The following is a 24,924-nucleotide window of genomic DNA, read 5'->3' on the forward strand; positions in this document are numbered from 1 at the left end:
CATTGTTCCAAAGAAAGAGGGGTGACATAAGACCCTGCATCGATTATAGGCCCTTCATGCCGTAACCATTAGGAATCAGTACCCTTTACGCTTGATTTCGGTCTTATTGGATCAATTGGGTGCCTCGGCCGTGTTCACTACACTGGATCTGCGTGGGGCCTATAACCTGGTGCGGATCCGCGAGGGTGATGAATGGAAAACAGCATTTAAGATTAGGTATGGTCTATTCGAATACTGTGTCATGCCGTTTGGGCTCTGCAACGCCCCGGTCACATTTCAAACTTGTGGGAACAAGACTGGTCCGACACAGGAGACCAAGGAACTAAACACACACTCATGAGAAATGTGCCAGTGAAGGGGAAAGCATATAATAAGCTCTGCAAAGACTTGGAAAAATTTCCAGATAAACATAAAAGAAATTTACTTCTGAAATTTAGGATGAATCAGTTCAAAACCAAAGAAGTGTTAACTCGCTGGCACAAGCATAAAAATATGAATCCAATATGCAGATTTTGTAACAACCATGAGGAGACCCTAAAGCATTTGGTTCTATTTTGTGGGGCGTTCAGAGCGGACAGAACGAAGATTTTTGGGTCATTAATAGTGAAAAAGCACTCGCTTCATGCTGAAGAATGGTGGCAAAACTGCTTCAATTAATCTTATAATAAACTGACATTTGTGTTAACATTTATGCTAGAGACCATAAACAAGGGACTTGCAAACACAAATGGACAAAAAAAATTAAGAGAAAATTGAAACAAAATAAAGGAAATGATTGACTAGTGAAGTTCTGTGGTAATGCAGCAGTGAAAAGCAAACATGTAATGATCTAAATGACACAAAAAATATAATCTTTTTGATGTTTTAATGATGAAATATTTTAAAGGTTTATTATAAACCTATTAAAATAATAATAATAATAATATTTATGAACAATGTGTTCCGGGATATGTTGGACGGTTACATAGTAGTGTATTTGGATGACATATTAATCTATTCATCCTCTCACCAGCAACATATTCAGCATGTAACGTCTGTTCTCCAACGTCTGCTATTTGTTTGTAAAAGCAGAAAAGTGCGTTTTTCATGTGACCGAGGTGGAGTTCCTTGGTTACGACTTGACCAATGAAGGAGTCCGAATGAACAGTCCAAGGTCAGAGCTGTCCTAGATTGGCCTAATCCTACTACTGTGTAAGAGCTACAGTCTGTCTGGGGTTTGCCCATTCTTACAGGCGCTTCATTCTGTCTTTTTCGGAGGTGGTAGCTCCCCTGACTGCCTTAACCAGCAGCAAACGGTCATTCATTTAGACGCTGAAGAGTAACAAGCCTTTGATACTCTCAAGTCCGCATTCACCACGGCACCTGTGTTACAACACCCTACCACAGCCTTTCCTTTTCACGTAGAGGCGGACGCATCTGGTATCCCCATAGCCGTGATATTGTTGCAACAATGTGCAGACACCGGGGTCCTTTATTCCGTCATATACTTCTCCCGAAAACTCACAACGAACAAAAGGAATTATACCATTACAGAACGCGAGTTACTAGCAGTATGCGACGCCTTCAAGGAATGGAGACACCACTTGTTAGGAGCGTCCCATCCTGTTCAAGTGTATACTGACCATAGGAATCTTTTGGCTATGAAATCCGTCAGGTGCTCCACGTCTCGGCATGCCCGCTAGCATAAATTTTTCTCGATGTTCGATTTCACGATCTCGTCTTCTCCTGGGCACCTACATTCCAAAGCGGATGCTCTCTTCCATCTGCACGGGATACCCCCGCCTGCCAAACCAGAGGGTTCCTTTCTTCTACCTCATCAGGTTGTGTGTGGTTGTACCCCACAGCCATCCCTCAGGGCTGCCCTTCAGGAATGGATTTCGGGCGGACGAGCAGAGATTTCGGATTTCAACTTGGATGTGGTTAACTCTCTGCCTAACATTTCATGCCTGATTCCAAATCCTGTCATACTGCTCTACAGTGGTGTCACGATTCATTGTTCTCGTCGCATCCTGGTAGGAGGAAGACTCTTGATCTCCTGCGCCGTTGGTGCTGGTGGCCCTCTATGCAACGGGATGTGGCAGATTACATCTCCTCCTGTACCATATGTGCCCAGTGTAAATCCAATACGGCCAAACCTGTGGGTGTAGTTCGTCCACTGCCGTCTCTTGACGATGCTATTCATGGACTTCATTGTGGAATTGCCGTTGGTGCAGGAATATTATACAATTTGGGTTGTGGTAGACTTTTTTTTTACCAATATGACACTCTTCATTCCCTGTAGGGGTCTTCCCACTGCCCCAGTCCTCACTGACCTGTTTTTGAAGCAGGTATTTCGTTTTTTTGGCCTACCCTCAATCGTTGTATTGGATAGGGGTACGCAATTCACTCCCCATTTCTGAAAGGCGCTTACGGCTTCCTTTGGTATCGACGATCGCTACTCTAGTGCATACCACACTCAGAGGGATGGTCAGATGGACAGGCTGAACGCCACACTTGTGCAGTATCTCCGCTGTCTCACCCTCCAGCATCAGGAGTCATGGTTATCGGTACTGGTGGCAGCCGAATTGGCATACAACAACTGGATACGCACCTCTAACGGATCCTCGCCCTTCTATGCGCTCTATGGCCAACATCCACAAGTCCTGCCTTCGGAGCCATCTTTTCCCCTGAATAATCCCGCCACTCTTGACTGCGTCAGGAAACTGACAGATGTCCACAGGAAAGTGGAACGTTGCCTACATCAGGCACAGGCGAGTGCCAAAGCCTTTGCAGACCTCCATCGTTCACCAGCTCCGGAGTACCAGGCAGGGATGCGGGTCTGGCTGTCCGCTAAAAATCTACAGATACCGGGTCGCAGGTCTCTATTGCCTCACTTTGTGGGCCCTTATCAGATCCTCTAGGTCATCAATCCCCTGGTCATGAAACTGGCATTGCCCCCATCCTGGAAGACACATCCTGTGTTTCATGTTTCTCTCCGGAAGCCATTTCTCCTTGGTACGCACCTTCCTGTTCGCCCTTCTCCCCTGCCTGTTCAGGGTCAGACGAATACAAGGTGAATGCTATTCTAGATTCTAAAATCCATAGGTGTGTCCAGTAATAATTGATCGACTGGAAGGGCTACGGTCCGGAGGATCTGACTTGGGAGTCGGCTGATAACGTTCATGCCCCCCGTCTTCTTGCTTATTTTCTTGCTTCTCTGGGGTGGATGGTTCTTTGGGGGATGAAACTGTCAGGAACCAAGTTACCCGGAACCGTGGGGGTGTGTCTGAACTTGTCGGGCCAAGGTCTCCACACAGTGCCCTAGTTCTGCCCAAGCTCTTGGTGTCTGTCTCATGCTCGATCACCCAGACTGTCACCATTTCGGAAGAGAACACCGTTCCTTACGCGTTGGCGGTTGCCATGGCGAAGGGTGAAGCATTTCATTGCACGCCACCATGCGAGACCGAAGCGCACGTTTCCGAGTCACGTGACGCTTCGACACGTAAAACTAAGGAAATAAATACTGCCCTCTGTGAGCCCTCTGTGCTTCTACTTGTAGTACTTTGGACTTCGTGCTCTTGCTCGTTTCTTGTGTTTACCAGTGTTTTGACCTCTCCACTACGTTTCTTCTGGACCTGCTTTGCCTTACGTTCTGCCTAGTTTCTCATCTGACGGATACCGACCTCGCCTGTATAACGGACTTCCCTTGCCCGAAGCTTTAGTCATTTTGCTGCCCCCTCATTATTGGACCCAGCCAGTCTAACAGTCTTCTCTGCTCTACTACTAGGATTTTACCTGCCGCTTGCCAGTATTATTCAGCCCTCGAACAGATTCATTGCCCGCCCATTGGTGTAGGTTCTTACTGGACTTGGATTCCGGACCTCCTTTTGTTCCACAGATTATTTAGGCGTCCTCGTGCCATCGGGGTTGTTTGTGGTGCCTCGCTGGAACTCCAGGACTTCTTGCTCCCATTTCAACCATACCCTGGTAAGACTAGTTCCTCTTGGTTTGATCTCTGCCAGTTTCCCTATTCTGTTCTCCTTAGTGTGGATTTTGTTGTTACAGGTACGTTTCCATTCCATGGGAAGATACTCTGGGGCACTATCACCTGATCCATTCCACTGCCATGTCTCTTGCAAGAACTTCCCACATATTGTGCGGTTGGTCCCTTTCCGTTCTACGGTTTCTGTTGGTGGTTATTTACTGAGTACCAAGTTGTAAATAATCACGTCTTTTTTGCCTCCACAGCTGGCGTGTTTTGGGTCTATGTCCGGTCTTCCAACTGCTAGATCCTTCTGTTTGTTAGTTTTACACAACAGAGGGCTACAATAGTAGGAAGAATTCTTGAGATACATACGTGATTTTTCTTGTGGGCAGCGCTCCTTCCACACTGCATAGCAGTATTGGCGTTGAGTCCTGACAGCGTGGAAAAGGGGACTCAGGCCAGGCGCAGGAGGGCGGGCACATCATTGAAGCAAAAGCAACCTTATTTAATGCCAGGATAGACTCAGCAAGCTCCACACTAAAGAGATTTTCTCCATTTTCAGAAAGCTGGAAACACCCTAACCCCCCTGTCCCCTCAAGCCATTGATAAAGATCAAGTATGATGCAACAATATCCAAAACGCCATGCTCAGCGAACTGGACTTGTCGCATAATAAAATCCAAATGAGCCAACAGGCCCTCAACAACCCAGTATCCCACATCCCGACCGTCAAAACATACACCAACGCCCTTGAGAAATTCCCCATATTCTCCTTCCGAGAAGACACCGAAAAGGAAGTCATAGCACTCATGAAGACCATCAAAAAATCGAACTGTAAAGGTGACATTTGCCCAGCCAAACTCATTAAAGAATGTGCACCCACCCTTGCCGCCTTCCTCACCGCCTTCACCAACGCCTCGTTTTGAACAGGCACAGTTCCAACATCTCTCAAAGAAGCATGGGTCCGCCCCTTTCTTAAGAAACCATCACTAGGCTCCTTCCGCCGTATGCAATTACAGGCCCATCACTACAGTCCCCTTTCTCCTTAAGATAACAGACAAAGCAGCCTACCTGCAAGTCCAGCAGTTCCTCGAAACTAATAAGCTTCTTGGCCTCCGACAGTCGGGTTTGCGCCCCCGTCACAGAACCGAGACAGGCCTATTAGACCTAAAAAATCAAAGCGACGACATCAGAGACGCCAGCAAACAAGCCCTGCTACTTCTCCTCGATCTCTCGGCGGCCTTCGATCTCGTCGAACATGAAACTCTATGCAAACACCTGTCTACAGCCGCACATTTTTCAACCATGGCCACAACATGGATAACCTCATTCCTCAAAGGCAGAGCCATGAGAGTGTTCTCCGATCTAGCCTCCGCACAACCTTGCACCATTAAATGTAGAGTCCCTCAAGGCTAATGCATATCACCTACCCTCTATAACATTTTTACAAGGCCCCTCTTCTCCATCCTAGACGTATTAGGCATCACGCATACCAATTACGCTGATGATACACAGGTCCTTCTAACACTCACATGCAACTACGAATCCGATTCCAAATCACTCAATTCCGTCTTCTCCACAATTCATATCTGGATGGCCCAAAAGTGGCTATGTGTCAATGGAGACAAAACAGAGCTACTTATACTGGGTCGCCAGAAACCCTAAAAAAAATAGATAACCAATACACAGTGTTTATCATTGATAACATCCCAATCCCAGTCTCACAGGCTGTGAAAACATTGGGGGTATACCTAGACGGCAACCTTTCCATGATAAAACAAGCCAACTCCATCTCCTCATCCTGCGCCTACTACTCCAAACTCATTACTGCAGCTAGACCCTAACTTACGAAGGAAAACTGCCTTACTATAGCCAGAGCTTTCATCAGCTCTCGGCTAGATTATTGCAATGCCCTCCTAGCAGGTACAACTACTAAGAACGTAGACAAACTATCAACGGTCCTAAATAGCGCACTACGGGCTGCCATTAACATTTCCAGAAGGGACCATATCTCGGCCGCCAGAAAGACAAGTCCACTGGCTACCCGTAAAATAATGCATTGTCTTCAAAACACTCTCTCTCACTCACTAGTGTCTTCACCACACAGCACCGGACTATCTCTCACAGAGAATCACTAGAGCCTCCAGCGACAGACCTACAAGAACCCCCTATGCCACCTCCTCCTCATGGCCAAGATCGTGAGATCTCGGGCTTGAGGCTCAAGCTTCCCATTCATTGCAGCAACTCAATGGAACGCCCTTCCCCCTAGCCTGAGAAACATATCTCACCTAGCATACTGCAATTAAATCAAAACGGATTTGTTTAATTAAAACGCCCGTCTCACGCCCGCCTCATCTACGCCTGTAACTTGGTCATCAATCCTGTAACTCTCCACAACATCCCTATTGTAACCAGTATCTAACTCCATGTCATGTCACTACATTGCTACGCCTAATGTAACCAGTAAGCAATGCTTTATCATGTAACCAACCTATCATGTTGTAACAGTGCCTCAATGCCCCCGGCCTGTAAGCGCGCTATATAAATTCAAATAAATAAAATAAATATGGCAACATGGTCACGTCTGTAGCCACGCCTATGCGTGCCTGAAATGTAGAGACATTTGGAAAACCACAAAGAGAAGGGAAGCTGGAGGGTTCAAACAAGTGGGTCAAGGTATAAAGCCAAGGAAGAGAAAGTGACTAAGGTGGTGGAAAAGGGAGAAAGGAAATCATTCCTGCCTGTAAAGGACTAGAGACATTCAATTTAAACAGAGACTTCCAACTATTCCTGAAGATTTTAAAGGGAGAGCGGAAACCCTTTTTTTTTTTAACTATTTGTGAAAAGATAACGATCTCCAGAGCGAGAACTCCCAGAACATTTGCCTGAGAAAGCCCGAGTGAAAAAGCCATAGCTCTGGGTCATTTTTATGGTGTTTTGAATATAGTGGTAGGGGCTAGATAGCAGATAGGTAAGGATCGAGGACTGCCTTTTAAAAAAAAACACTTTATTTAAAAAATGTTGAATAAAACTTATCATGTAGTTACATCTGGATATAAACACCCTCTGTATGTTGCTGCTATATCCTTGTAGAACATATTCTGGCACCATAATAGATACAATAAACAGTCCCAATCCCGTAGCACACTTCCCCCTTCCCACTCCCTGCGTACACCTCCTACCAAACACAGTGTGGCATTAGTCTGACCCATCTGTCGATTTATGAAGGTCTCTGGCCCAAACATGCCCAGAGTGGGTCCCAAACCTTGTGCCATTCTGTATACCTTGACTCAACCCCTCCCACGGCGACCACCCGGTCCATAGGTCAATTTCAGGCCTCGCCCATCAGCGCATTGCCATGCACCAATCTGCTATCATCGGTCCGCCCTGCGCCGTCCATGCCATAGCAATCGCTTGTCTAGCAAGCAAGAGCCCCAATGCCAAGACTTTAGTTATCATCCTACCCAGTCTACTCTTCCTCAGGGTTAGGAGCCCCAGTAGGCAGTGCTTAACCGAACACAGACCTCTTACTGCTAGTAACTGAAATAATTCTACACAGACTGTGTCCCAAAAACTCTTCACCAAATCACATTCCCGCCAAATGTGTAAATACGTCCCAATTTTTCTCCTGCATCTCGAGCAGTTCAGATCTGCCCCAGCCACCATTTAACCACTCAATGCGACAGGCTTTTACTACTTCGGTCAATCTTAAACTGTATCCACTGAAACTGAACATTCCTGGAAACCTTCTTTGCATGATCAAAGACCCTATTCCACCCACCATCGGTAACCGGTCCATTTGCATCCGTTTTCCACTGGAGTCGCAGCTCACCTGCCGTAATTACACATTCACTTGTATTCGCCACATACTGTTCAGAGACAATGATTGAGTCATTCTACAATGGTGCAGGTCTCTATGCGACCATTGCAAGCCAGCATTTTTGCATTCAGAATTTCCAAATGTGGTATTTTCGGGCGCACAGTGATCACATGGATCCATAGAGCGTCAATACATTTCTGCCTTTCTTTAAACGTCGGGCTTTGTCATGATCCGACCATGGCACTGGCTCAGCCCTAGACCCAGAGGCGTGACTCTTCAAGCCTACAACTACTAGGATAAGGACTATCCCTGAATACGAGTCGTGAACATGGGAGTAATACATGAAGGGGATCCCCTGAGACCGGAGGGGTCTGGGAGTCCATAACGCCCAAGTGCTGGTTTAGTTGCTTAAATCTCTATGAATCCCCTTCTTTCGGGTGAGCCGTCCCTGGTCGGGTCAAGGACCATATTAAAATCACCTCCAACTACTAGGGTGCTTTTTGTGCTAAACAATGCCTGGAAAACATCCCCTACGGCTCTTGACCTGATTCCCGGTTCCTTCCCCCTCAACCAGTGGGTCTCTTGGAGGATAAGCAATTTGGCACGCGTGAATTCCCAAATCAGCAATTACCTTTTCACCAGGGAGTTTAAAGCCATGGCGTTAAGGGAGCCTATTGAAAGATGTGATCGGGCTAGCCATTGGAAATAGGAGACCATGGCATTTTCCCCTTTTCATTGCCTTAGTACTAAGGTCGATCAGCAGTACCACTGATGCAATGACCCTGTATAAGCCACATCTTATTTGCAGGATCACTTGTGAAAACAATAAAACAAACACACTCAACTTCTCCATACTTCCTGCCCAACGTGAGCAATGTTGTCCCCTCCCCCCACCCTTAACGTCCTGTCACAAACCATTGCCATGTTTGGCGCATGACTGGACCGCCAGTAGTTTTTTAGCTACTGGGCTAATTCAGCCAGTAGTCTATTCTGACTGAAGGCAAGACATGAACTGTGACAGTCTCCTTGGGATTGCTGGTGGATTGCCCAATTCAGTCAAGGTGGGGCTAGTGGGCTTTTTGGATCTATCTCCAGCTTTCAGTCCTATCCTGGGTTTGGTTTCTAAAAGTCTCCCTTTGTACTAGGAGAGCACAAGTAGACATGTCTCCTCTGGGATTTATCCCCATCTGGCTATTCTGCACTAATTTTTACAGCTACTTGGTTAGGGTGGTATTCCTATCTGTGCCTCAGCTAGGTTAGTCCCTACTTCCATTCAAATGTACAAATATGGCTGCTTATTATTTTGGGAGCTTCAGATTGTTCTCATTATTACTTTATCAGAGTGGCTCCCGGATTGCTGAATCATGGAATGATCCTGATTTTCTGTAATGAGAGTCTACAAAAGGGTTATAAGCATTTGTGGTGCATGCCAGTATCTTGGAAGTTTGTGATTCCTGCAGCATAGTGCTGTGCTCTGTGCTCTCCCTGTGCTGCCACTGACTCTGACGCACCATGAGCACCTTGGTGCAATGCATTTGTTTCTCCTGCACATTGCTCCTCAGTTACATGGGAGTTCTTTCCAAGAACATTGAGAGTTTGTGGGATTCACCCTTACCTGTGATGCTAAGCAACAGCTCCGGTTCCAAGGTGTTAGGCAGAAACCTGTGCAGTTCCCTCTGGGACCACTGCAAAAAATTTAAGACTACAGGTGTTTGGCAGTAAACCCACTTGGTAGCAGTCTGTACCACACAGATTCACTTGGTAGCTGTGGCTGAGCAGTCAGACTTCCCTCAAGAAGAGTTAGGCAGAATGCAAAGTATACACAATAGGCACTCAGATACAATAGCACAAGCAAACACTGACTAGAGCTTTGGTATCAAGGTATATAATTATTTATTTAAAAACACACTGATTGAAACACTCCAGCACTATTATTGTAAATCACTCTCCACACAGTTACTATTATTATTATTATTATTATTATTATTATTATATTGAATATAATTTATAATTCAGTGGTTTGATGTAATTATGTGTAAAGCTTTTTAAGTTTCTTTAAAACTGTATCACACTAATAAATAAATAATAATTATATATACATCCCTTATTCCTTATCAGACAAGTCTTAGTGAACACCACTTATTTCCAGACAGAGGTGAGCGCTTAACTATAGATGGCGCTCCAATAAGTTAACGAAAAAGGGAGGGAAAAAGTCACAATATAGGAAAATACACCACACTAATCTTTAGGAACTTTTAAGCAAGGCAGGAAAGTCAAAAGTTACTTGTGAGCCAAAGTCCATAGGCCGGGCCCACTCTTGGAGAGAGCAGGGCACAAATGCACCCAAGATCACACAATGACAACAGGCTTAAAAAGTCTTGCTGGGAGTTCAGAAAGGTTTTAGTTAGGCTCAGAAAAGTTTAGACAGGGTGTCCCAGGCTAACCCAGGTTCGAAAGCCGGGGGCTAAATCTACCCCATACAGTCGGTTGCAAGGGAAGCCAGGCGGAACACGGTACCTTATGTGGAAAGGATCCTCCAGCGGGGGCAGTTGTTCCTGGCAAGTCGCGGCTTCGTCCAGAGGAAGAGGAGGTCTCGACGTGGAGGAAAGATGAAGGTCGTTGCACTGACAGGGAAGAAACCAGCCGCAGAGTTTTCAGGTTAAAGGTACTACCCTTTGATTCGCGGTAGTGGTAAAACGTGGTATCCCAGTTGCCGGGGTGCTTGGCACAGGCAAGGCGGCCACGAGATGCTCCAGGAAGCGAAAAAGGAAGCAGACTGGTTATCCCCACCAGTCGAAGGAAGAAGACTCTCCGGGCTGGAGATCTCCTCTGTCGTTGGGAAAAGTGGTGAGACGGTCCAGCAGGGCTACACCGGTGGTGTCGTCGTAGCAGCAGGTCGGCTCAGCTTCTCCCTCGTCGAATTCTTAGGTCCTGTGGCGACCTCTAAAGTTCCAGTCCCCAAAGCCCTGCTTTTATGCAGAAAACCCCCATTCACTCAGCCTAGCTGTCACTCAAACATGCTAAGCGGTGAGCGGGCCGGCTCACCACTTGGGCCAATCAGGACGGAGTGCGACTTGAGTTGCCTAGGCAACTCAGTCCAGGGAGCCTAAATCCCCCTCCACCCCTCCTAAGTACCCCAGAAAGAGTGGCACCACTTTGGAGGGCTTCTGTGGAGAAGCCCGCCAAAAAGTGGAACAAAGGGCTCAACTTGGGTTGGAGTCACAGAAGCGAACACAAACGCCATTTTAGAACCGAGTTCTGGCAAAAAATACCAACCGGAGAATTAATATTAAATAAATAAACCGGCGGTATGTTCGAGGCTATAGGAATTAAATAATTAAAGTTGGTAGCCTCGAACAATGGGAAATCCCATAGAGATATATTCGCGGTCGAATATAAAAAGTAGTATCCACTGCCACCAGCCAAAACTCGATCAGGGGGGATGGAGACGTGCCCCCTCGACTAACAGACCCTGGGCAATTGAATTGCCCTGGCCAGTACGTCCACAATATGATGGTTTGTACTGGTTCTGTTCAGAATTTGAGACTAGTAAAGTCAATGGTGACTTTACATGCCCTGGGAGACAGTAGTCAGTCCCAGGGTATGGAGTCTATTTTGGGGGGTCACTATGACACCCCTGTGTTACTGCACTGAGGGTGCTGTGTAACACACATAACAAAAACACATGAAGCCCTATGGAGTAAAAGACCCATAGCCCCTAAAACACATCTAGAGTCAAAGAAACCCACTCAAATCATGCCCAAGAGTGAGGGTAAAAGAGTCTCACTTTTGGCAGGAGATAAAAATAAACCCCAAAAATCCAGCAAAGCTGCTGGGGGACTCACTAGGTTAGGAAATTCAGCCTAAACGGAGAATTCTCCCTAACACAAGGTGGCACAGGATTTTTATAAGGACTCCTGGGAAATGTCCTTATTATTCCTGTTAGTAATAACTCTGAGATGCGGAAAGCTGGTACCTTCTATAAGGATTCTTGGGAGCTGTACTTCTTACAGTTGCAATCCTTTATTTTGAGTTTCAGGGGGCTATTACTGCCTCTCTCGGGAGATAGGGAGCAGGCAGCATCCACCACTCTCTGGGAGGTCTATCACTTCAACCAATATAACAGAATAACAAGTTACTTACCAACTGGTAACTTTCTTTCGACTGGATGTTCCTCCAACGTATTCCACATCTTTGACATGTAATGTCCACAGCTGTGCTGCTTCGGAAATGTTTCATCAGAGGGCGTTCTGCGTCGGGTCGATGTCCCTCGAAGGGCTCAGTCGAGGGTGACGTCATCGGATGTTATAAGTAGGACGCACAGCGCCCGTAGCCTCAGTTCATGTTTTTCCCTCCACAACGTGTGCCATAACCGCACACCAAGCCTCCATGACTGCACGTAGCCTTGTAGGAACGCAAACTGCAATAGCATAGGAGATTCTGCAGAGGGGCAGGCTGGGAGGGCGATGTGGAATACGTTGAACATCCAGTCGAAAGAATGTTACCAGTTGGTAAGTAACTTGTTCTTCGAATGGATTGTGTCCTCCAAAGTATTCCAGATCTTTCACAGACTCCCAAAGTAGCACCAGTAAATGGAGGAGGGAGAAGAATTTGCATATACCCAATCAGATGGCAGAATAGAGCACTGCTTTACGAAAGGCCAAATCCTGACCATGGAAAGTATCCAGGGAGTAAAGCTTTACAAAGGTGTGGATGGAAAACCACGTTGTAGCATCACAAATGTTTTTAACTGGAACTCCCCATTGTAGGGTTGTGGATGTAGCCTTGCCCCTGGTGGAGTGAGCTCGCAAACCCTCAGGAGGGTCCTTGCCAGCCAATCTGTAGCATTTAGCAATGGTAAGGATAATCCACCTGGACAAGGTCTGTTTGGTAATAGTCTGGTCCAATCGGTGTCCAGTACAACCGACAAAAAGTTGGTCGTCCAATCTGACCGTGGACATCCTAGAAATATAAAAGCTCAACGCTCTCGTAGGGTCCAACCTATGGAAGCTCCCCTTCCTTACAAGGATGAGGCGGAGGATAGAAAGCATGAAGTACCACCTTCTGGCTCAAATGAAACTCAGACACTACCTTAGGTAGAAAGGAAGGACGGACCCTCAGTACAATCCAATCCCTGTGGAACACAGTAACGGGTGGCTTAGACGAAAGTGCCGGCAACTCGCTCACTCTGCGAGCAGATGTAACTGTAATCAAGAAAACTGTCTTGAAGGTCAACAGTCTCAAAGGACAAGAGTGCAAAGGTTCAAACGGAGCAGCCATCAAGAATTTCAAGACTAAATTCAGATCCCAAACCGGCACCTGAAAAGGGGACGGCGGGAAAACATATGTGAGCCCTTTTAGAAACTGGGTGATCAAAGGAATCTTAAAATAAGAACATTCTTCCGACGAGCGCTTGAAAATAGACAGCGCAGCCAGGTAACCTTTAATGGTACCCGCTTGAAGAACCTTGTGGGCCAAAGAAAGCAAGAAAGAAAGAATTGAGGGAATGGAACACAGAAAAGGATCGACATTGTTACCTCTGCGCCAGTCGCAAAACTTACACTAACGGCAACGGTACAGGGATTTGGGTGCCGGGCGCCTGGTCAAAAGCAAGACCTCCATCATGTCATCCGGGAGGTCCCAATCCTTATATCTCAACCTTTCAGAAACCACGTGGGAAGGTTGAGAGCCTTGACCTCTGGATGGAGAACCTGATGACCCCCTCCCCCTTGCGTGAGAGAAGATCCTCTCTGTGGGGAAGACGGAGTGGAGGACAGATGGACATTTCTTGAAGGTCCGGGTACCACGCTCTCCTGGCCCAATCTAGAGCAATGTGGGACCCGAACCTCCGCAACCTCCTTAGAACCTGAGGAATGACGGGGACCGGAGGAAACACGTGCAGAAGTGGGAATGACCAATCCACGACAAATGCGGCCCCTAAAGCTCCTCTCTGAGGAACTTCCCTTGAGCAATATGTCTCACACTTCCGGTTGGCACTTGTCGTGAACAGATCCACTTGAGGGGTTCCCCAAAGGGCGAAGATCTCCTGAAGGACTTCCTGAGCCAACTCCCACTCAAGGGAGACCGCGCTCTGCCTGCTCAGAGCGTGTTAGGGAGAATTCTCATTCTATGGCTAATTTCCCTTACCTATAGAGTCCCCCAGCAGCTTTGCTGGATTTGAAGGGTTTGTTTCTTTTTACCTGCTAAGAGTGAGACTCTTTTTCACACTTAGGCATTTTTGCTAGGTGTGTTCGAGGCTATTTTTGTGTTTAATGCCTGTGGGATCTTTCTCACCCCCATAGGAAGCATCTTTATGCACATGTGTTACACAGCAGCCTCCGTGCAGTGACACAGGGGTGTCGTAGCGACCCCCAAACATACACTCCATACCCTGAGACTGACTACTGTCTCCCAGGGCATGGAAAGTCCCCATTGACTTTACTAGTCAAATCCTATGAACTAAACCAGTACAACCCATCTTAGTATGGAGGTACTGCAAGGGGTTAATAGTTTTTCCCCTATGTTCATTTTCGAGAGGGTACCCTAAAGTCCCTCTCTCAAATGTTTCTGGCTGGTGGCAGTGGTTACTACCATAAATATTCGACCGCAAATATTTCTCTATGGGATTTTCCCATTGTTCGAGGCTACCACTTTTTCTGATAGCCTCTAACATACCGCCGGTGCATTTTAATATTAACTTTGCTCCGGTAAATTTATATTGCCAGAACTTTAATATAACTTCTTTCACATGTCTTTCTCTACAATCCTAACCCAGGTCGGGGATCCTTTGTTCGTCCGTTTGGCGGGCTTTCACCCAGAAGCCCTCCTTCCGGGGCCACCGAGTCTGGGGGGGGGTCCATTCTGTGGGAGGGGGAGTAGGACCCCTGGACAGGGTTGCCTCTGCAACCCATGTCGCACTCTATCCTGATAGGCTGGAGGGTCTCCCGCCAAGATGACCACTTCACTGTGTGAGTGACAGCTAGGCTGTATGAATGGGGCTCTAAATAAAAGCAGGGTCCTGAGGACTGGAAGAGCAAGACGTCGCCACTGGAACTAAGAAGCCGAAGAGGAGAGAAGCCAAAGACATCTGCAACGACTGAACCTTCGGTGAATCCCTGCTGCAGCGTCTCACCACTTTTCTCCACAAGACGAGAGAAGATCTTCATCTGCAAGAGCCTTCTTCCCTTGATCTGGTGGGGCCAACCAGTTTGCCAATCGCCTTCCCAGACCTGCCTTGGTCGAATCTCCCATACCCTGTACTCGGAGGCCGGATAGCCAGGCACCCGTCCACCCGGACCACGATTTAAAGGAGTGTACCTTTTATTAGTCGGGCAGCACCGCGGCTGGTTTCATCCCTGGGTAGTGCAGTAACTCTAACCTTCCTCCACAACGAGAGCCTCTCTTACTCTGCTGGATCACCCGAAATGCAGGAACTACCAGGAACAACCGCCACTGCAGGAGCCACTTCTTCATGTAAGGTACATTGTTCCGCCAGGCCGCCCTTTCTTCGCGCTAGTGCTAAAGGTGTCTTAAATCCTTTACCTACCTGTTGGGTTGGCCGCCCCCTCTCTCTTAACACTGTCTTTTCATCTTTTCCAACCACCAATTCAAATATCGTTAACCAAAGACTTGACTGCAGCTACGAGAACATTTTGCTCCTGGGCCCTTGCCCTGTACCACTAACTCTGGCACAGGCCTACTGACTCTGGTCACATTGGTTAGATCTGCCTTCTCAAGATTGATTCTCCATTCGAACTGTGTGGTGCACCCCTTTCTTATAACTACTCTTTCTTCCCACTGCATAATCATTGTGAAATGCCATTTTGCTAAGTTTTCATTCTAATTATTGCTTACATTGATGCATTGTCTTGCTGAACTGGTTCACAACTGATGGGAAGTGTTGCTGGGGTGTATAAGAACCTATTTCTGAATAACTTGTGCTTTCCCTCCCTTGCGAGGAATTGTTAGAGGATCCCTTGTGTGTAGTTATCACTGTGCCGTTTTGCTCAGTTTTCACTCTGGTTCACTTGGTCTACAATTCATATAGGGAGTGTGTATATGTTTCCTTGACTTAATTTAACTTGCTTGATACTTGTGATACATGTTTTGATTAGAAGTGTATAAAATATATATATACTTTTTAATTACAAAGTCTTGGTCAGTGTTTCCTTGTTCTATATTCTAATGGGGCTAATGTGTAAACCCTGAATACTGCTCATCTCCCTCTTGAGATAAGTCTGACTGCTCAGCCACAGCTACCAACTAAATCATTGTGGTACAGACTGATACCAAAGGGGATGTATTGCTCTAACCTGTAGTCCTAATCTGGTGTAGTGCTCACTAAGGGAACTGCACTGGATTCTGCTTAACAGAGCGTCCATCGCTGCATTCTCCTCTCCGGCCAGATGAACTGCTGAGAGTGAGATTCCCTGCTGTATTGCCCAGAACCAGAGCTGCATTGCCTCCCTGCACAGCGGGAGCAACCCTACAGCCCCCTTTTTGTTGAGGTAATGCATTGCCACTTTGTTGTCCGTCATGATCAAGACACTCTTCCCGCGTACGAACAGCCCTCGGCTCCAAAAGATTGATGTGAAGTCTGGACTCTGACAGAGACCAACGACCGCTGGTGGTCAGCTCGTTGGTGTGAGCTCCCCATCCTGTGAGGGAAGCATACATCACTACCTTCACCTCCGGCCACGGTTGCCAAAACGGGTCTCCCTTCATCAGATTCCCTTTGCTGGCCCACCACAGAAGATCCCATGAGACCTTGAGCGGAATCTGAAGGAGATCCAACGTCTTGTCTGAGAATTGGGACCACTGCGTTTTGAGAACCCATTGAAGGGATGCAATGAGGCCGAGCAACCTTAAGAATTCGCAAGCCGGGAGACTCTGGGCATGTTGAAATTTGTCAATCATCTGGACAATGTGATGAGCCCTCACCTTGGGTGGCGAGCACTTCCCCAAGGATGTGTCCAACACAGCCCCGATGTACTGGAGCTGTTGGGAAGGTGTCATATGCGACTCCTTGAAATTGAGGGAGAAGCCCAGCTTGTGAAGGGAGTGGCAGGCGAGGCTGAGATGATCCAAGGCCTGTACGGGAGAACGCGCTTGGATCAGCCAGTCGTCCAGGTAGGGGTAGACGTGAACCCCTCTTCTCCTGAGATACGCTGCCACCACCACAAGCTTGGTGAAGACCCTCAGGCGGAGGTCAACCCGAATGGCAGTACCCGAAACTGAAAGTGCGAGCTGCCAACAGCGAACCTCGGGTATTTTCTGTTCTTTGGATGGATCGGCACATAAAAATAAGCATCCTGTAGGTCCAATGACACCAACCAATCCTTAAGTCGAAGGGTCTAAAAGACCTAAGAAAGAGTGACCATCTTGAACTTGTCCTTCCTGAAGAACTTGCTCAAGTGACGCAAGTCCAAGATGGGTCTCAGTCCTCTGTCTTTCTTGGGAATAAAAAAAAATGGGGAATACCAGCCCTTGTTCCTCTCTGCCAGAGTCACTAGTTCTATAGCGCCTTTCTCCAGCAGGATCAAGATTTCCTGCACAAGGAGCGGATCTGGAATCTTCAAAGAGCGTTTCCCCAGTGGATTGTTGTGAGGCCGATTTAGGAAGGGTAGGCAGTAGCCGTGGGCTACTGTATCCAGAACCCACGCATCTTAAGTAATGGCTTGCCACTCTTCAGATGCTGAGATAATCTGCCCCAACCAGCGAACAATGAGACCTGGCTGTTAGGCATCCACACGAACACCAGAACTTAGCTAGCGTTCCCACAACACCTCCCTCCTGTTTGCACACTACTCCCCGGTTACGAGACTCACATGATTTGGTTGTCCCACAGGACCGGTTACGCCGCACCAGGTGTCATGTTCGTACCAGGTTGCAGCCTTTCCTGCACTGGCATTTGCCATGGAGAACACACGCCAGAAGGATCGGCAGAACGCTCCCGCATCGCGCAACTGTCCGATCACGTGACCCAGCGCAGCGTCCGTCACGTGGTGGCAGAGCGCGTCATGTGACTGTCAGGCGCCCGTTACAAAACGCTTGACGAGCAAAGCAGTCACCGCTTCTCAGCTGTCTCTTGGACCCTGTTCGGAGCTACGTTTGGACCTTGCTCTTGTTGGTATACCTTGACTTCGGAACTCTCACCTGGACTCCCTTGGATTGCCCTTCTGTCCCTCTGCTTGGAACTGTTTACTCGTCGCTGAACTCCGGACCGTCCTTCACTTGCAATCGGATTTGTTCTTTGGAACTTTGTGCGCTCCCTCTACGTACCGGTCTCCCGATTCCCACGTTACGCACCCAGTCCTTGGCTCAGATGGGCCGTCCTGCTTCCACGTACGACTCTGGTCCCTGTTCTTCTGGGGACTGCCTTTCATCTGAGTCTCGAACCTCCTGCACTTAGGTCTCCCGTGCCTTCCTACCACCGGATAGGTAAGACCTCTCAGATTTTGTGATTCGTGTTATACTGTCATTGCCTGGTACTTAACCCCGTTCTTTTTGCAGCAGCATCGGTGTTCTTGAGGCTCCGTGGATCCGGGAAGAGACATCTCCCACCTGTGGCCTTAAAGGTCGCACAGGGGGTTCTTCAGGTACCCCTGTGCGTCACTTGGGGACGGAGGTATCAACGGTCTACACGACACTCAAGTCAGAACACTGGCCTCATAGCTGTTTCGAAGCGGCTGTGGCAGCGCCTGAGGGCAAAGAGGCAGCTGCTTGAGCGGCTTTGGCACCAGGTCCCATTCTACCGAGAGTACCCTTACGGTGTCCCCTTTGACTAGCCGCTCCTCTCGCTCTACCAAAAGAGGAGTAGTAATGAAAGGAACCCCTCCACTGCTGTCCCCTAGGATGAAAAGGCAAGGGTTGACGCACAGCTGCGGCCAAAGATTTTGCAGCTGCTTTGGAGGTCTGCAACCTCTCAAGGCTCTCGTCAGCCTTGCTGCCAAACAAATGAGAGCCGTCAAAGGGCATGTTGAGAAGACGGGCCTGGAAATCCGGTGCAAAGCCCGATTTCTGCAACCACGCAAACCTGCGTATCACGGTGCTCGCAACCATGGACCGGCTGAAACTATCTGCCGTGTCCAACCCGGACTGAAGGGATTCACACATGGCATCCTTTCCATCCTGCACAATAGCAAGGAACCCACCCTTTCTTCCCGTTTGGGAATATGCTCAGCCGCCAGAGAGAGACAATTCCACAGATTGTGTGAAAAATTGGCCAAGGCACAGGTGTAGTTGGCCGATTTAAGGGCCATACTCCCAGCCGAAAATACCTTGCTTGCCCATCCATCAAAGAGCTTGTCGTCCCTATCTGGAGGGATGGTAGGGTACACTGCCTGCCTCGAGGTGACCGTGGCCGTCTGAACCACCAAAGTCTCAGGAGTGGGGTGTGTGGATAGGTAGCTGGGGTCACCACTGGATGGGTGGTATTTCTTAGTCAACGACTTGTTGACCGCCGGAAGAGACTCTGGGGTGTTCCAAGCAGCAGCCACCCTTTAATGTAACGCCATGTAAAAAAGCAACACTGGGTCAATGGACGGACCATGATCTAAAATATTAGTCAGGTCATCCTGAACGAATTCAACTGGAGGGCCGGACCACCCCAGGTACTCGGTAACTCTCGACATCAACCTCCTATGGGAGGATTCAGCATGAGCCCCAGGCTCAAGCCAGCCAAACTCCATCTCAGGAGATGTATCCAAGCCACTAGCATCACATAAAGATTGCCTCAGATCTTCCAGCTGACTGTCCTCCAAAAAGACCATGTCAGAAGCTTCAGGAGTGTCACCAGGAGCACCAAAAGGCACCAACTGCACATCAGACCTCTCCTCATCCTCATATATATCCTGTAGAGAACGAAAGAACTCCCTCCTAGGTACAGGAGCAGACCTGGAGTCAATGGGGAGGCCTCGCAGTCTTAGAGCCTTTCTCAGAGGCTCCACAGCTCTAGGGACCTCCACCGGCAAATTCAGGCCTGTAGGCCCCGATAGCGTCTGTTAGGGAGAATTCTCATTTTATGGCTAATTTCCCTTACCTATAGAGTCCGAGAGCAGCTCTGCTGGATTTGAAGGGTTTATTTCTTTTTACCTGCTAAGAGTGAGACTCTTTTTCCCACTCTTAGGCATTTTTGCTATGTGTGTTCTAGGCTATTTTTGTGTTTAATGCCTATGGGATCTTTTCTCTCACCCATAGGAACCATCTTTATGCACATGTGTCCCACAGCACCCTCCGTGCCGTGACAAAGGGGTGTCGTAGCGACCCCCAAACATAGACTCCATACCCTGAGACTGAATACTGTCTCCAGGGCATGTAAAGTCTCCATTGACTTTACTAGTCGATTTTTATGAACTTAACCAGTACACCCCATCTTAACATGGAACTACTGGAAGGGGTTAATAGTTTTTCCCCTATGTTCATTTTCGAGAGGATACCTTAAAGTCCCCCTCTACAAAGTTTCTGGCTGGTGGTAGTGGTTACTACCTTTTATATTCGACCGCAAATATTTCTCTATGGGATTTTCCCATTGTTCGAGGCTACCACTTCTACTGACAGCCTCTAACATACCGCCGGTTTATTTTATTATTAACTTTAATCCGGTAGGTTTCATTTGCCAGAACTTTGATAAAACTTCTTTCTCGAGTCTTACTCCATTTTCCTAACCCAGGTCGGGGATCCTTTGTTCGTCCTTTTGGCGGGCTTCTGCCAAGAAGCCCTCCTTTCGGCTCCACTGAGTCTGGGGTGGGTCTGTTGTTTGGGAGGGGGAGTAGAACCCCCGGACAGAGTTGCAGCAGCAACTCGGGTCGCACTCTAACCTGATAGGCTGGAGGGTCTCCCGCCAAGAAGACCACTCCACTGTGTGAGTGACAGCTAGGCTGTATGAATGGGTCACTTTCTGCATAAAAGCAGGGTCCTGAGGACTGGAAGAGCAAGACGTTGCCACTGGAACTACGGAACCCAAGGGAAGAGAAGCCAGAGGCATCTTCAGCATCTACACCACCGGTGAAGCCCTGCCGGATCGTCTCACCACTTTTCTTCCACACTACGAGAGGAGATCTTCAGCGAAGGAGCCTCCTTCCCTTGAGCTGGTGGGGTCAACCAGTTCACCTATCGCACCCTCGGACCTGCATTGGTCGACTCGACAGTGCCCCGCACTTTAAGACCGGATAGCCAGGCAGCTATCGACCCGGACCGCGATTAAAGGAGCGTACCTTTTAAACTTTGTTTGGCAGCACCGCGGCTGGTTTCATCCCTGGGTAGTGCAGCAACCCGAACCTTCCTCCACGACAAGAGCCTCTCTTCCTCTGTTGGACCCCTCGACCTGCAGGAACTACCAGGAACAACCGCCACCGCAGGAGCCACTTCTCCACGTTTAAGGTACATTGTTCCGCCAGGCTGCCCTTTCTCCGTGGTAGCCCTAAAGGTGTTTTAAATCCTTTAACTACTTGTGGGGTCAGCCGCCCTCTCTCTTAACATTGTCTTTCGCCTTGCATCTACCTCTTCGAAAGTTTTCTACTAAAGACTTGACTGCAGCCACAAGAACATTTGTGCTCCTAAGCTCTTGGTCCTGTACCACTGACTCTGGCTCAGGCCTATTGACTCTGAAAACTAATCTAGTGAGAGCAGATCTAACAAATCAGCCAATGAGAAATGTGTTGATGCACCTAAATCTTCTAAACCCCTCTTCCTTCCTACTGTTTTAACTTGTGGAGTGCCATTTTGCTCAGTTTTCATTCACTTGTCTCTTGGTTAAAGTGTTACTGTGCATTACTTGTTCACAAAACTTCAGGGAAGTGTTGCTAGGGGGTGTCTGAAGATATTTCGGTTTAACCTGTACTTTCCCTCCCTTTCGTTGAATTGGTAGAGTGCCATTTGTAGTAGGTTTTCACTGTGCTGTTTTGCTCAGTTTTCACTATACCGCAAACTTGTCTACAATTGAATAGGGAGTTGTATATGCTTTTCTTTTGACTAAACTTAAATTACTTTATTAACTGTGATCTATGTGTTGACTTAGAAGTGTATAAAATAAATGTATATTCTCTTTTTAATACAAAACTTTGGTCAGTGTTTCCTTGCTCCATAGTACTGTACTACCTATTGTGTCAACCCTGAATACTGCTCATCTCCCTCTTGAGATAAGTCTGACTGCTCAGCCACAGCTACCAACTAAATCTTTGTGGTACAGACTGATACCAAAGGGGATTTATTGCTCTCACCTGTAGTCTTAATCTTCAGTAGTGCTCCCTAAGGGAACTGCCCTGGTTCTGCCTAACAGCGTCGAGGGCGCTGACGGCTTTGACATCAACGTCTTTGGCGTTGACAATGGCGCTAAGGGCTCCGAGGGCAAGGCCCCTACAGCCGCACTCGATGGGCACGGCACCTATGGTTTTGTCGGGGACGAAGACCGCGACCTGGATCTGGCACGTCTCTGGCGATCTACCGTGACCGAAAGGGACCTCGACGGTTCCCGATGTTGATCGCGCCGACTGCCCGAGACCGAAGGCACGAGAGCATCGGACCCAGACCGTTCCCTGCTGGCTTCAACCGAAGGCGCGGACGGGTCAGTGCCCTGAGATTGAAAAATCTCAGGAATTTTCTCCCTGAATGCCTCCCACTCCTCCGGTGTAGAGGATTTAGTGGGGCAAGCCACTTTCCTCACTGAGCCATCATCTGACGAGGACGGGGAAAGCGACCGTTGACGCCGCTTCCAGGGGTGCCTCTACGAGGACGAGTGGCAAGAACCACTCTGGGACTCCCCTGGACTCCCTCCAACGGGGAGAGTCACCCCCCTTGAGTCGTCGGTGGAAATACCAGTAGTTTTACTGGATTTAGACACCTGAAACTTCCCCTTACACTCCCGCAAGGCCTTGGCAGTCAACGACTGGCACTTTGAGCAGTCGTCCGTATCGTGGCTCTCGCCCAGATACCACAAGCAGATATGGTGCGGGTCCGTGATGGACATCTTGGATTTACAGTCCCTGCACTTTTTAAAGCCTGACCGCGGGGCATGAGTGGTAGAAGAAGACATTATCGAAGTAGATAACATGAGGCGTGCCGAGTTCTCGAAGCAAACACGTTTGCGGAAAAAACGGAACTGAGGCTACGGGCGCCGTGCGTCCTACTTATAACATCTGATGACATCACCCTCGACGAAGGCCTTCGAGGGACATCGACGCGATCCACGCAGGATGCCCTGTGCCGAAAGATTTCCAAAGCAGCACAGCTGTGGACATTACATGTCAAAGATGTGGAATATGTTGGAGGACACAATCCAATCAAATGGGGAGTTCTCACAACTCAGAGGGACATTTTGTATAGGTTTCATTGGGTTATCAACTTTTTCCACGCTATATTGAAAGTTCTTGCCCTACCTATTCCTACTGCTCACCAACCAGAGTTCCCACATGTGGAATCACTTGACAAACTTTCATAACGTTGAAGTTACGCCCAACATGCACTTTCAACTTTAAAGAAAACAATTTTGCAAGAAGAAATAACTTTTACATTGGTTTTCAACCACCACACTATGACAAGAACAAGACCAGAGAATCCCAGCAAAAGTCTTAGTAAAAAACATAAAAAACTCAAGAAGAAAAGCTCTGTACTATTCACTCCTGACGATGGTGGAAGGGAACTAAAGAGTGCAGCAATTTAGGCTACGGATTCATTTTAGAAGGTACTAAGGGAGATAGGGTTAGGGGGAGGGGCGGGGTAGACGAGTTCTATGGAGAGGGGAGGGCGAGGAGGAGGAGAAGGGGGGAGAAGGAGAGAGGAAGAGACTTGGAGTGAGAGCAAGCGCGTGTCTCAGAAGGCGTTCCTGGTGGTATGTTGAACCCAATCTATTGAGATGGTGGCACAACCAAGGCATTAATGAAATCTTAATAACCACTAATGTTGCTCCTCTGCATTTATCTATACACATCAAGGACAGGCACCCAGGCGTATACACAAACAGCAAGTTTCAGACTGTTGCCTTACACATCTCTATTTCTCCAGGTTTCATCCTGTTCCTTGAGATGCCGCCTCCTCTGCCTTGCAGATAAGGTGGACGTTGTGGAAGAAGTTCCAGATTCAGATTCTTCAGAACTGTGCCCTCCAGAGCCGCCATACCCATCAAAAATGTGCTGTTCCACTGCTGACCTGATAGTCCGCTCCAGGTATCTGAAAAACATAAAAGTGAAGTTTGAAATGTCTCCAAAACGCATCTCAGAAACAGGTGATGCAAGCACCTACTTAATCTCCAACTCACTGTACCTAGAAAAGAAGAGGCACACCCTCAACCTTCCCGCAATGACAAAATCCAGAAGTGATGTCAAAGGTTACAAGTAATCAAACCTCCTCCACCACAACCTCCTAGAAAAAAAAGGGTGGCTGTTATCAAGACCACACCTTCCTCCATAGCTACCTGCCAATTCCCCTAAATCATTACTGATATTGCCTTATACCACTTAGACCATTTTAAAATCTCTCTCTGGGTTCTGTGATGAGGTCATATTTGTGAGGCTATGGCACTTCGAGGAGGTTGCGGGGGCTGGAAGAACTTGGGAGTCCATGAAATCCACTTGCTTTGCAATGCTGGCCCGCAGGCAGTGTACGGGGAGTAGCCCTAGGGCTTCCATGCCACCCTTTGACTTGTTTGCAAAGTATTAAATAGCAACCTATAAACGTCACAATAGTCTCTAGCCCATGTCATAAAAGCAGAAGGAAGAACCTTATAGAAATTAGGTCACAGTCAGGGTATTCTGCAAGCCACATGGAAGCCTTCACAGGTGCCTGATGACAGCGTGGAACAGGACCGTGAGCGTATCTAGTCGGATGTTCCGCAAGACTGCCCCGCAACAAGACAAGGGAGTTTGCTTCACCTCTCAGAAGGATGGCAGTCACACAAAGGAGTTCCACAGCACCACACCAAAGTCAGACGGCCATCAACAAAAGGCCATCTGACTCCAAGATGGTTGACAACCATTACAGTATGCAAAGCTGTCATTCAGTTCACAAGTACAAACTGATGGGAGTTTTCTCAGGCCTCGTCCAATCACCACAACTGATGAATGCACAGCTACAACTTGTCTCCTGCTCACAAACCCAATTATGCTAAAAAAAACATAGTATAAAAGGGGGAAAAACAGAGGAGGGCG

At 47.9% G+C, this 24,924-nt stretch overlaps 1 protein-coding gene across 7 annotated transcripts in view; it reads right to left on the bottom strand.

The window, feature by feature from the left end:
• The window catches only part of FAM13A (family with sequence similarity 13 member A), a 2,868,510-nt gene that overhangs the window by 1,027,437 nt on the left and 1,816,149 nt on the right, over positions 1–24,924 (bottom strand). For all 7 annotated transcript variants that reach the window (XM_069630746.1, XM_069630744.1, XM_069630745.1 and 4 more), the window contains one exon: positions 23,765–23,947. In XM_069630746.1, coding sequence (XP_069486847.1) covers positions 23,765–23,947 — 183 coding nt within the window. The remainder of the gene's footprint in view (positions 1–23,764; positions 23,948–24,924) is intronic.

This window comes from Ambystoma mexicanum, chromosome 6q, assembly GCF_040938575.1.
Source record: "Ambystoma mexicanum isolate Mex_15411 chromosome 6q, UKY_AmexF1_1, whole genome shotgun sequence".
Taxonomy (NCBI): Eukaryota; Metazoa; Chordata; class Amphibia; order Caudata; family Ambystomatidae; genus Ambystoma; species Ambystoma mexicanum.